This window comes from Pristis pectinata, chromosome 12 (assembly GCF_009764475.1).
Source record: "Pristis pectinata isolate sPriPec2 chromosome 12, sPriPec2.1.pri, whole genome shotgun sequence".
Lineage (NCBI taxonomy): Eukaryota > Metazoa > Chordata > Chondrichthyes > Rhinopristiformes > Pristidae > Pristis > Pristis pectinata.
The window spans coordinates 1,035,345-1,048,869 of record NC_067416.1 but is presented as its reverse complement, the minus strand read 5'-3'; the positions used below and the strand labels follow the sequence as shown (position 1 = coordinate 1,048,869).

Genomic DNA, 13,525 nt, shown 5'->3' with positions numbered 1-13,525 from the left:
TTAACCGGGATGGCTTTGAAGTGGGATTGGTTTTTATGGAATACCATTGGGAACAGTTGTGGGATGGTCCTGTTTCTCGGCAGAGTAAGAAGCGTCAGTACGACCAGGACATTGAAAACCTGGAGCGGCAACAGAAGCAGACCATTGAGCGCCTTGAACAAGATCACACCACCCGGCTGCGGGACGAGGCAAAGAGGATCAAATCTGACCAGGAGAAGGAGCTGTCCAAGTTCCAGAGCATGTTGAAAAATCGCAAGAAGGAGGTAAGAGGTGACATTGTAGGAAACGGTGGGCAGGGAGCAGCACCCTGTCTGAGGGGAGGGGCAGCACCCTGTCCGAGGGGAGGGGGCAGGGAGCAGTGCCCCATCCAAGGGCAGGGGCAGCGTCCTGTCCGAGGGGAGGGGACAGGGAGCAGTGCCCCATCTGAGAGCAGGGGGCGGCGCCCCGTCCGGTGGGGAGGGGGCAGGGGGCGGCACCCCGTCCGGTGGGGAGGGGGCAGGGGGCGGCGCCCTGTCCGGTGGGGAGGGGGGCAGTGCTCTCTCCAGGGGGAGGGGGCAGTCAGTGCCTTGTCCGAGGGGAGGGGCGCAGGGCCCTGTCCAAGGGGAGGTGGAGGCAGTCCAAGGGGAGGTGGTCTGGACAGTACACAGCCCAAGAGGGATACCTGTGTAACAGATGAGCAAGAGTTGTGAGCAGAGATTGCCGAATGTTTGTTTTTACCCTTGTGCTGCTACCATACCCAACCTAGGCCAGTTTGACTTTGGTAATTCCTCGTTTGACAAAATAAGCCATCTTGATTAATGTTTTCAAGCAAAGGCCAGTGCCCCTGCTCTGGGCACCAACTGCAGTGCCCTCGTTCCTGTGTTCAGTTGGTTTTCAGTAACAGGTCCAGACCTTTGGTGCTATATGTCACACACAGCAGGTGTAATGGAAGGTACAGAACTGACAGAACTCCCAAACATTCACAGTGATCTACAGGTCTGTGGTACCAGCTCTTTGAGTGTGAGGACTCAGTTTTACAGAGTGAACTTTGGCAAGGTGTATTGCAGTGTTGCCACTTCAAACTACTCTATACAATGAAGACACTCAGTCATGTGGTATGGCTGTATCTGGTGGTGGTGACCTCTCTGTCAAACTCCTGACTAATGGGTTAGTTTCCTGCCTGGATATAGTCACCTGGTCAGTAACCTGCTCTGTATGTCCCGAAAGTAGCACATTGTACATAGGTAAGTGAATCAGAATTGTCCATCTGCTCACTTCTTCCAAACATTAAAGAGTACAGTCCTAGTCTATTGAATCTCTCCTCGCAGGTTAATCTTCCAGCCCAGTACTCTCTCATTACAAATATATCTCTCCTTAAGTAGCGAGGCAAGAACTGTACACAATATTCTAATCGTGGACTCAGGAGCCCTACAAAATTTATGGAAAAAAACCTCTGGTCTTGCAGTAAAGGCCAATGTACCATTTGCCCATTTAATCATTTTATTCCACTGATTTTTGCGCATTGGCCCTCCGAACACATCTCTCATCATCCCACAATGTATTGCATCTGCCATGACCTTGCCCATTCACTTGCTCTATCTATATTCCTCTCTGCATCCTCCTCAAATTCCACACGACCGCCAACCTTTGCATCAACCAGGATATTTTCCACTAGATGCACTCAGCCAGATCATTGAACAGCTGGGACCTCAGTAATGAAAGCTTTGGCACTCAGCTAGTTATAGCCTCCCAATCAAAAGATGGCCCTCTTATTTCAACACTCTCTCCTCTCTTGGTAAACCATTCCTCTGTATACACCAGAATATTAACCCAATCCAAGATGCTCTAATTTTGTTTAATGACATCTTGTAGGATGCCTTATCTACGTCCAGATATACCAGATCCCCTGGTTCCCCTTTATCTGTTCTAATTACAATGATGGTTGTTTGATTCACTGGTCCCAGCCAATTCAAGTGAAGCCCTACCCAGTGGAATATCTCCCTGTACGAATGCCCCATAGATTGAAGCCTGTTCCTCTCACACCAGTCTTTGAGCTTTGCATCGAACTGATTTTTGGATCCTGTGCCAATTTGCTCATGCCAAGAATTTATCGAGAGAGAATTTGTGTGTGCTGGGTTTAAATCCGGAGATAATTACCTCCATGGTTCAGGAAACCCTACGTTATTGCCAGGCAGATTTTGCTTCCTTTACTTGCCATGGCACTGATCAGTCTGGAGAATGTCGTGTCTGATCGCTGCTAACGCACCACCTCCCTGCTAATTCCTTCACTGTAATCACTAACTTCAATAAATGCAATACTCACAGGTCCTGATGAAGGGTCTCAACCCAAAACATCGACCATTCATTTCCCTCCATAGTCGCTGCCTGACCTGCTGAGTTCCTCCAGCATTTTGTGTGTGTTGCTCCAGATTCCAGCAGCTGCAAAATCTCTTGTGAACTCCAGTAACTGAGTGATATATCACCCTCTGGTGTCCAGGCACGCAGCCTGCTGTGCTTCAGGAAACTGCACGATTTAGAGCACCAAATCTAACCTCACTGTGATGCCTTTCTGCTGGGTGACGTTCCTGGGTGTTCTTTGGTGTGTCTGTCTGTATACACGGACTTGGCAAAAGGTGTGAGACTTTCCATCTGATGCTTGTGATTGGTTATTTCCCACTACAAGCTGGGGTCTGGACAAAGTTACTGTCAGTCCTGTGCTAACTAACCTTTGCCAGGCCTGGCACTTGGTTACTGACTAATCTCCAGTTTGAATATGGCAACACTGGAATTGGACCGGGGCAGACCCTCAGGCACAGAAATGTCATTTCTCTTCATCTGTACTCTGTATGTGATATCTAGACCACAGATTTGGGCAAAAGCATCCCCATTTGAGATTGGCTGAATAGGCAGAGGATGCGAAGCACCCGGACATTGCTGATGTGCAGAGTGTTGGTGGTGGTGCCCTGAGTATCTGTGTCCACATCCCACTCAGAACCTCCAGTCCCGCAGCTGGTCTGACGGAGCAAACAGAGTGATGAAGGACGTCTGCCTCCTCGAGTGGCTCCTGTCCTTCAACCTCTCCTGTACCCCAACACCGCACCCCAGAGTCTTCATCCTGGCCCACACACCAGCTACTGTCCCCTCTCCCACTCTCCTCGCCTGGGCACCAGGATACCAGCCCCAGCCCCACTCCCAACCCCCTCCCAATCTGGGCGCCGGGACACTCCCCTCCACCACCACCACCACCACCACCCCCCCCCCCACCCAAATGTCTGGGCTGTGAGCCAGGGACACCCCCTGTCAAAGCTCTGCCCCCCTCTCCCCCAGCCATCTGGGTGCTAGGATCCCTCCCCCACACCAACCAGCACCCCCCCTCCCCCCCAAATCTGGGCACTGGGGACCCTCTTTTCTCCCACCCCCCCCCCCCCATCCAGGTGTTGGACTCTTCCCCCCCCACCCCACCCTCTGTAAACTCCCCAGAATCCCCCTCTGCATCCACACACTGACATGGCCAGCCCCCACCCCCCACACACCCGACCCCACAGCTCACTCAATACCTCCCAGCTCCCTTACTGTGCCTGCTCCTGCCACACAGATCACTACTTGAACCTCCCATGTCCCAGCTGCCTATTAACTGATTTAACTCCCCCCACCACCACCCCCTGCCCCCCCCCCCCCACCCCCCGACCTTTCATCAACTCAGGCGCTCTCTGTGGAGAAGTTTATTTTGGCTTTGAGTAAATCTGGCTGTGCTTCAAGCTACAGTGTACATTACTGTGTTACTGATGGACTGTCAACATGAGTCTGGGAAATCAGTTGTATTGGGAAACATTCAGGAGGCACAACAGATGGTGCTTTCTCTGCATTTAATCTCAAGCATGCCTGCCTCAGGAGTGTCCAATGGACAGTGGAGGGGAAGCTCTGTCTGTGCCTGACTCATCTGTACCTTCCCTGGGAGTGTTTGATTGACAGTGTAAGAGGAACTACAATGATCTGAAAACTTGTGCAGGTGGCAGGTATTCAGGGCAGGGAGATGTTACATCCCACAGCCTTTGCCCCCTTAGTATCCACCATAGAATTTTTCAAGGAGCAGTTGTTCTCTAACCCTCTGCCGGTTGGGGACAGATCTCTGCACAGGTAAGTGTTGTAGGGGCTGCCCTCTGATGTAATGTTCTGTTGCATTGCCTTGTTGTTCACTGGAGGACTGGTACCAGAGACAGAAAGAGTGTTACACATATCTTGTACAATTGGGTCTAGCCAGCTGACCCTCCGAGTCACTGACAGTGACAGAGGGGCCGGGTTATCAGTGCGGTTGGCTCGTGTGTGGGGTGTGCTCTGGTACCAGGCCACCACTGTTTGATTTTTGTTACTGTTAATGTTTTATAGATATTGTTGCTGATGTCTCGTTGATTTATGTGCATTTCATGTGTCTGTGTTTTTGGTTTGAACACTTTGGTATGTTGACTGGGGGCTCTTGGTGTGTGGTGTGGTGGCGGTGTAACAGGTGGTGATTCCAACTCTTCCTTCTGCTGGACTTGTCTCCTATAACTGAGGCAGCACAGTTGCTTGGTGTGCTTCCTAAAGTTAGGATTGGCATCAGAGAAAGCCTGGAGTGGGACAAAATTAGGAGGAGGGTGAGGGACGAGAAGGTCATTGCTTACTTTGATCTTTCCCAATATTGGAGATCCACTTGAAATTTTTGCATTAAAGAGTATGACTTCTGCCCAGTGTGTATGTCTGTTGGGCTGGGATAGACCTCTGATCCTGAACGCTAGGAACATGGGACAAAGCAGAGCTGCCTCCTGACATGAAGGTGTGAGGCAGAGACTGACAGAGTCAGAACCTCCCTCTGGCCCCGCCATGTCTCTGGGCCTGTCCCACCTGTTGTTAACCATAGCCCGATATCTGCCGACATCTCTCTCAAAGAGATGGCACAGAGTGGAGCTGGCAATCTCCTAGCCAGCGCTCAATGTGGAACACAGCAGCACTGTGTGGCCACACTAACACCTGCTAAGTAATGAGACTTCCTGGACACCCCAGACTGGATTGTGCGATATGCTGATAAAATTCTCTCTCTGTCTGTGGTATATTTTGCAGCCCAGGTACAGTTAAGCCATCTACACACCAAGCAACTGCAGTATCTGCCTCAGGCATGTCCTGGTACAAAGTCTTTGCCCATAGTGAACACCTCTGCTGTACAGTTGTTCTGCCACAATCCCCTTCCTTAACTTGATAACTGGCTGTCTCTCTACTAACGTGGTGTTGTACTCACCTTCCTACGTTTAAGTAACTGAAGGAAGACAGACTTCCATCAGGCGACCCCTAACTGCAATAGGAAGGATTTAGTCACCGAGCTGCTGCTGACACTTCCCTTTGGACACTTGTTTTAACTTTTAACCCAATTTTGTATCTAGTTGCTCCCATTGTCTTCCCTTTTGCCCCAAGTCGAGAACTTCAAGGCAAAAGCTGGATCTGTTATGGGCAGAGTGCCCATGTACAGGAGGGGAAATGTTGGAAGTGGGAACCTGTGCTGCTTACGTAGGGTAGAGCTTTGCTTGGTGGCTGCTTGGTCTTGAATGGTGGAACAGTTAAATGCTCAGATGCCTGTATCCTGCAGTACTGTCACCAGGCAATGAAGACTCCACACCCTTTCAATGTACTAAATTCTGTCCGGCAGAGGGCTTTAATGTTCCATTGCACTCTGTCTGATCAGGTCACATTGCTGCAGATTATACGGTGCTGCTCTCCATAAAACATCCTTTTAATATGTGAGTTCTGAGAACGTATAGTCAAAGTAATTCATATTTACCAAAAATTAAGGTATGTTTGGTGATTACCCACCTGCCCTGCAATACTTCCCAGTGTCGGGCCAACCACTTCACCAGACTTGAACATAATCCAGAGTGAGAGAATTCCACCCCGTCAGGGATTAATCCAAGGCTCTGAGTGCTATAAGAGGCCACTCACCATTATGACAGTTTTCTCCGAATGTCTGGCCATCACTTCTCCCTCAATGACACCAGCACAACATCCAGTTATCCCTCGCAGTGTCTCTGAGCTGTTACTCTGTGCAGAGCAGCCCCTCTTCCTTGCATTGCAAGCACTGAAATTCTCTATGTATGATAAGTTTGGAGAGTTCCTGCAGAGCTATCAGAATTTACTTTTAAGATTAATTTTGGGATAAAGCACATCTGCTAATGCTTTCCAGAAACTCACATATTAAAAGTCTTCAAAAAGCCCTTTTTAATTTGCAGCCTTTCCACAAATTTCTAATCACTACAGCAGGTGGTTTCGAACTGGATGGCAGTACTAACCCCTAACCTTGCGCTAACCAACGGCATGGAGTTAACTCAGCCTGGCTTGTGAGCCTTCCTGCTGAATGTTCCTGTGTAAAAGGAATGTACTTCCCCAACCCTCTGCATGCTTGTAGGTTAAAAATGAAGTGGATAAACTTCCCAGAGAACAGAGAAAAGAGCAAATGAAACGAATCCGAGAGGAGCTCTCGCAGTCCTTGCATGTTCAGGTAACCAGCAAGTGGCATTACTCATCAACTGCACTATTTCCTGTACTGACAAGAGCGTACCAGTGTGATAGGAAATTTTCTGATGTCTATACAAATGTAGCTAGCCACTACCAGTGCTGTGTCACTGCATGTCTATCAGTCATGAGCACTTCCATGATGCTTGGATGGAGGTATGTTCACATGTAGCTCTGTGTATAACTGTTCCCCTGATCTAAGGTAAATGGTGAGAATCCAGGGTCTACTTCGACCATGGCCTTGCGTTGTTGCTGGTGGGGAATTAGGTTATGTGCACCGTGCCCTTAAAAGCTGTGCAATCCAATTTCATTGATAATTGGGACCTATCTGAGTTGCTTGAAGTCCGTACTGTTGTTTGGGGCTCTCCATGGATCTGACATTAACATACATGCCCTGACATGTGCAGCTGTGTCTGCACCAATTTGGTACATTCTCTGCTCTCTTAGAGTCCCACTGTCCAGAAACAACTAAAGTTCATTCCGAACTGCTGACCCGTGCCCTATCTGCCTGACACCCATTCATCTGCCAATCCTACCCCCTTCTCCTACACTAAGGACAAGCACCCTTCCCTGCCAACCACTGGCACACTGACCACTGTTAATTACCAGTCATACCTTCCATTGGTTGCCAACCTCTGATCTTCACCCCAACCTCTCTACATCAGTCAACCTCCCACCCTCAGTCCACTGCCCATCCGGGATTCCTCCCTTATCCGTGAGGCCATGGCCACAGACATTACTGATCGCCTTCATGATTTCAGGGACTGTATTGGGTCAGTTCAGTCATGAACATTGTCTTGACCCTCAGTTGTTGTGCAGTTTACTGCCAGTGAGTCCATAGACAGAATGTCTACTGGCCCTGTGGGAACCGTGAAGAGAAAGAAGTTGCACTTCACGATGGTGATGTGCTGGCAGGAAATAATCACGAGCGTGTGCCGGAACATCTAAGTATAAATTACTTTAGTTAGTGTTTCATGTCCCAGAATACAATACCTCGCATCTGTCTGGATTAAATTCCACCTGCCACTGCTCTGCCCAGCTTCCCAACTGATCCAGGTCCTTCTGTGGCCTTTCACAATTTTCTTAGTTACTACAACTCCACCAGTTTTTGTGTTGTCAGCAAACTTTCTAATCAGTCTACCTACATTCTCATCCAACACACAATCTGCTGGAGGAAAGCGGGTCGAGCAGCATCTGTGGGAGGAAAGGAATTGTCTGTGTTTCGAGTCGAAACCCTGCATTAGGACCTGAGTCCTGATTTAATCAGGATTGAGTCCTGATGCAGGGTTTTGATCCGAAACATTAACAATTCCTTTCCCCCCACAGATGCTGCTCGACCCGCTTTCCTCCAGCAGATTGTTGCTATAGATTCCAGCAGCTGCCGTCTCTTGTGTCTCCGTTCTCATCCAAGTCCATACATGACAAACAACAGAGGTCCCAGCACTGATCCCTGCAGTACACCACTGGTCACAGACCCCACCACTGTGCTCTACACCCTGTCACCAAGCCAATTTTGGATCCAGTTTGCCATTGGATCCCCTGTGCCCTAATCTTCTGGACCAGCCTACCAGGCAGGACTTTGTCAAAAGCCTTGTCAAAGTCCACGTGGACCATGTTTACTACCCTGACTTTTATTGATTTTCTTAGTTACCTCCTCAGAACACTCGGTCGGATCTGTGAGGCAGGATTTCCTTGGCACAAAGCCATGCTGACTCCTCTTAATCAGTCCCTGCCTTTCCAGGTGAATATAAATCCTTCCCCTTAGAATTTTTTCCAACTTCCCTGCAATTAATGTATGACTCACTGGCCTGTAGAATCCTGGCTTACCCGCACTGCCCTTTTTGAATAACGGGACGACATTGGCCATCCTTCAGTCCCTGGTACCTCACCCATGGCTAGCGAATCTCTGTCAGAGCCCCAGCAATCCCCTCCCTTGCTTCCCGCAACTTCCTGGGATAGATCCCATCAGGACCCCTGGGATTTATTCACCTTAATACGTGCCAATATCTCCAGCACTTCCTCCTTCCCGATATAAACATGTTGTGGAATATCGGCATAACCCTCCCCAGCTCCCCATCCTGGTTAATAGCCATGAGAAGTATTTAGAACAGAGAACATTACAGCACAGTACAGGCCCTTCGGCCCACGATGTTGTGCCGACATTTTATCCTGCTCTAATATCTATCTAACCCTTCCCTCCCACATAGCCCCCAATTTCTCTATTATTCATGTGGCTATCTAAGTGTCTCTTAAATATCCCTGATGTATCTGCCCCCACAACCTCTGCCAGCAGTGCGTTCCACGCACCCACCACTCTCTGTGTAAAAAAAAACCTACCCCTGACATTCCCCTTATACCTTCCTCCAATCACCTTAAAATTATGCCCCCTCGTGTTAGCCATTTTCACCCTGGGAAAAAGTCTCTGACTGTCCACTCAATCTATGCCTCATCATCTTGTACGCCTCTATCAAGTCACCTCTCATCCTCCTCTCCAAGAAAAAAGCCCTAGCTCGCTCAGCATAAGACATGTTCTCCAATCCAGACAGCATTCTGGTGAATCTCCTCTGCACTCTCTCTAAAGCTTCTACATCCTTCCTATAATGAGGGGACCAGAACTGAACACAATACTCCAAGTGTGGTCTAACCAGAGTTCTATAGAGCTGCAACATTATCTTGTGGCTCTTGAACTCAATCCCTGACTAATGAAGGCCAACACACCATACGCTTTTTTAACAACCCTATTGACCTGCGCGGCAACCTTGAGGGATCTATGGACGTGGACACCCAAGATCCCTCTGTTCTTCCACACTGCTAAGAGTCCTGCCATTAACCTTGTATTCTGCCTTCAAATTCGATCTCCTGAAGTGTTTCACTTTACACTTCTCCGGGTTGAACTCCATCTGCCACTTCTCAGCCCAGCTCTGCATCCTATCAATATCCTGTTGTAATATACAGCAACCTTCTACACTACCCACAGCACCACCAACCTTCGTGTCATCTGCAAACTTACTAACCCACCCTCCCACATCCTCATCCAAGTCATTTGTAAAAATCACAAAGAGCAGGGGTCCTAGAACAGATCCCGCTCTGTTTAGGATCCCACTCATACCCCCCCGACTTCACGTGCACATTTCCCCTTTGGTCCCTGTGGGGACCTACTCTTTCCCTAGCTACCCTCTTGCTTCTAATATACTTCATAAATATATATGTTACATTTTATATGTTGTGGGATTCTCCACAATCCTGCTTACCAAGGCCATTTCAGGTCCTCGTTTTGTCCTCCTAATTTAAGCTCTTTTGCATCACCCGCAAACTTCAAAGGACTCGAAACAAAGGACTGCAGATGCTGGAATCTAGAGGAACAACACTATGATGCTGGAGGAACTCAGCAGGCCAGGCAGCATCCAACATTCCTCATTTCTGATCAAACCTTCAATACCTTTTGTAAACCAGAGTTCCCTAACCTTACCATCTTTGCTTCTTACCCTTACAGGGACGTGCTGACTCTGAACTCTTGTCTTGTCTTTAAGCAGCCCTGATCTATCAGCTGCTGTTTTCCCTTCTAGCGGTTGCTCCCTATTTGCCTCTGCCAGGTCCTGCCTACTCCGTTGAATTCAGCCCTCCCCCAATTTCAGAGTCAGATTTAGTATCACTGACTGGTATGATGTGAAATGTATTGTTTTGCAACAACAGTACAGTGCAAGACATAAAATTACTATAAACTACGGAATAAATAAATAGTGCAAAAAAAATAACGAGGTAGTGTTCATGGGACCATGGACCATTCAGAAATCTGATGGCGGAGGGGAAGAAGCTGTTCCTGAAACACTGAATGTAGGTCTTCAGGCTCCTGTACCTCCTCCCCAATGGTAGTAACGTGAAGAGGGCATGTCCCGGGTGGTGAGGGTCCTTAGTGATGGATGCTGCTTTGAGGCACTGTCTCTTGAAGATGTCCTCGATGGTGGGGAGGGCTGTCCCCGTGATGGAGCTGGCCTTAAATCCAGAGTCAACTTTATCTGTTTTCTTTATCTTATTTAATCACAAGAGCACATAAAACAGGAGTAGGCCTTACCTGCTATTCAGTGGATCATGGTTGATCTCTGCTGGCCTCCACTCCTTTTCTGTGTCAGTTTCCCATACCCCTCTGTTCCCCGATCTATCAAATATTTATCCACCTCCACTTTCGATCTACCTAATGATCCGGTCACCTCCACCTGTTGGTACAAAGAATTCCAGAGATTTGCTACCCTCGGAGAAAAGAGATTTCTACATACCTGAGTTTTAAACAGCCGACCCCTTGCCTTGTAGTTATGTCCTCCTGTTCGAGACCCTCCAGCCTACTGAAGTAAATCTATTACTCACTACCAGCAGACCCTGAGGCAGAAGATTCCACAATCCCATTACCCTGCACAGAAAGATTTCCTCTTTGAACTGAGGTTCACGGGCTCTTGCATCATTGGCCTGCAGTTTTCCTTTCACTCTGTTTCTTCCATCGGAATCTGCCCAAATTTTAAAGACACTGGCCTGGCCACAGTGAGAGGGAAATCCACTGGCCTTGCCCACGCTGGCCTCTGTGCCTCTGAGACCACGGCCGTGTGATTGCCACCTGTTGCCCCTGAAATGTCAAGTCGAGGGATGGAGAGTAATCCGGCCTTGCCAACGACACCCACACTTTGGAATAAGTGGAAAGCTGTCCACCGTCAGAACTTCATATAAACTGTGAACAGTGGTGCCAGCACAGAAATAAAACAGAAAATGCTGTAAATACTCAACAGGTCAGGCCACACCTGTGGGAGGAGGAACAGAGGGAATGTTTCAGGATAAACACACTTCGTTGGAACTAGGAAGGTGATAAAAGTAACTTGTTAAGCTCCAGGGAGATTGGGGGAAGGGGGTGTCTCTGATAGGGTAAAACCAGGGTAGCCATGAAGATGAACTGTAAACAGGTTATCTGGTCAGTGAGTGAATGGGAGCAGTTAGAGAGTGAGAACATAGACAGAAGGATGTAGGAGTTGTAAAATGCAGAGCAGGAAGATATGCCCGGCAGGTCAGCCTGGACACGTCCTCCATTCCCAGAGAGAGAGAAGAAAAAGAGGTGGGGGGTGGGGGAGGGAGTCAAACAAACAGCCTCTGTCGAAGATGTACAAATGATATAGACAGGAATAAGTGACCTGAAGTTGTAGAATCCAGTATTGAGTTCAGAAGGCTGCAACGTGCCCAGACAGAAGATGAAGTGCTGTTCCTGAAGCTTGTGTTGGGCCTCACTGTGACAGACGACAGGTCAGTGTGGGAGTGGCTGGAGAATTCACGAACCCTGTCCAACACACAGCTTCAGGGCGCAAGTCCCCCTACTCTTTGTGACTGGCAGGTTTGCTGTGTATGTGTCTGCCTGTGTGTACTGTGTGTTGTGTACTCTACAGCTCCGGTGTTTGCACAGTTCAAATGTTGGGGTGCCAACACCGAGCTTGTGTGGCCCCACTTTTCCCTGTCTACCACTTGGAACAGCTGCCCAGCTGTGAGCTGCTTGCGGAGCTGGTTTATAGTCCAATGTTTCCTTTGGATGTAGATTTAACCTCCTTGTTCTGCAATATCAGATGATTTGTTGTACCTTGGGTGTATTACCCCAAAACACCAATCAGTCTGAAGCCATTCTCCTCAAGGCTTCTGAGAGCACAATATGTGTAGGTACATATGAATCTGTGCACTCTTCATGGGATGGCGTAGGTACAAGAATCAGCCTCTGAGCACTCCGCTTCATATTGAATATTGGCACAGGGAAGTGCTTTTGTGTTTCAGTTCAGGAATTCTGAGGTCTCTATTCCTGTAAACATTCTGCCTGTGTTCAGTGCTACCACTTGTTAACTGGTTGTTCCTCTGGCTGGAGATCATGTGACAGTGAGTGATGTCCAGTGATTCAGACCATAGTGACTGGGCTCTTTGTTCAACAGATGAAACTCATTAGTTCTAGATCTTGGGCAGATTAAGGAATACTTTGGTACACAAGAGGTCTGAGACCTAAAGAATTGCACAAGAACAGTACAAAGGCATTAAAATAAAGAATTTCAGATTCAGATTAGCTTATTGTCATATACACCAGCGTGCAATGAAATTGCTTGTCACATTACTACCCTAGCTTCTAGAAATTGTAGCCACCAGTTGATGGAGCTGTAGGTAGTGAGGAAGGTTGTCAAAGGACACAGCAGGATAGAGGTCAGCTGGAAATGTGGGCAGGGAAGTGGCAGGTGGAGTTTAATCCGGACAAGTGTGAGGTGGTGCATTTTGGGAGGTCAAAAGCAAGAGGAAAATATACCATAGGGAACACAGGCGTTTCCCGGGTCACATCAGGCTTCTGTTCCTGAGAACTGTTCATAACCTGAACTGTTCGTAAATGAGAAATGAACAAGTGCATGGGAGAGGGTCACAGAAACAGCAGTGACGGGAGCGAGCAGGCACGGGAAGAGCGAGTGAGACTGCTCTGCACTCCCAGCTCTGCCAGGCTCCACCCTGCTCCCGATTATTGCAGTTTTAGGTGGGGGGTGGGGAGAGAAGGCAGTCTGAAAATCCCTGTTCCCATCTGGCAGAGATGCCTGCAGCCCCACAGACGAATCCATCCCACTGGTCTCCCAAACGATCGTCCACATGTATGGGCTGTCCATGAGTCAAGTGTTTGTAACTGGTGAGGGCCTGTAGTGCGATTCAGACCATGTGCAGGCAGATTAGTTTAGATTGGCATTGTGGTCAGCACAGACAGGGTGGGCCGAAGGGCCTGTTCCTGTGCTCTTCTGTTCTGTGTCCTAAAGGAGAGTTCTGTAAAGGTTCCCTCCCTAGCTCCCATCCTAAAATATTCACCAGTAAACTTTGTGTGGGTTGTACCAAGTGCACAGGAAAGGTGGTGCTCTGAGGAAGGAGCTCGGGGTCCATTTGGTGTCACTGATTTTCAAGGAAGGTTTCTTGCTGCCGTGTTCCCAAGCCCAGGGGCTGTGGGGTTTCTGGTGCTGACCCCCTGTGG

At 48.7% G+C, this 13,525-nt stretch overlaps 1 protein-coding gene across 3 annotated transcripts in view; it reads left to right on the top strand.

Moving 5' to 3' along the window:
- Positions 1-13,525, top strand: part of LOC127576417 (STE20-like serine/threonine-protein kinase) — a 103,708-nt gene that overhangs the window by 72,151 nt on the left and 18,032 nt on the right. For 2 of the 3 annotated variants that reach the window (XM_052026929.1, XM_052026927.1), the window contains exons 12-13: positions 84-263; positions 6,410-6,502. In XM_052026929.1, the coding sequence (XP_051882889.1) occupies positions 84-263; positions 6,410-6,502 (273 nt within the window). The remainder of the gene's footprint in view (positions 1-83; positions 264-6,409; positions 6,503-13,525) is intronic. The other variant, XM_052026930.1, reaches the window with a different exon arrangement.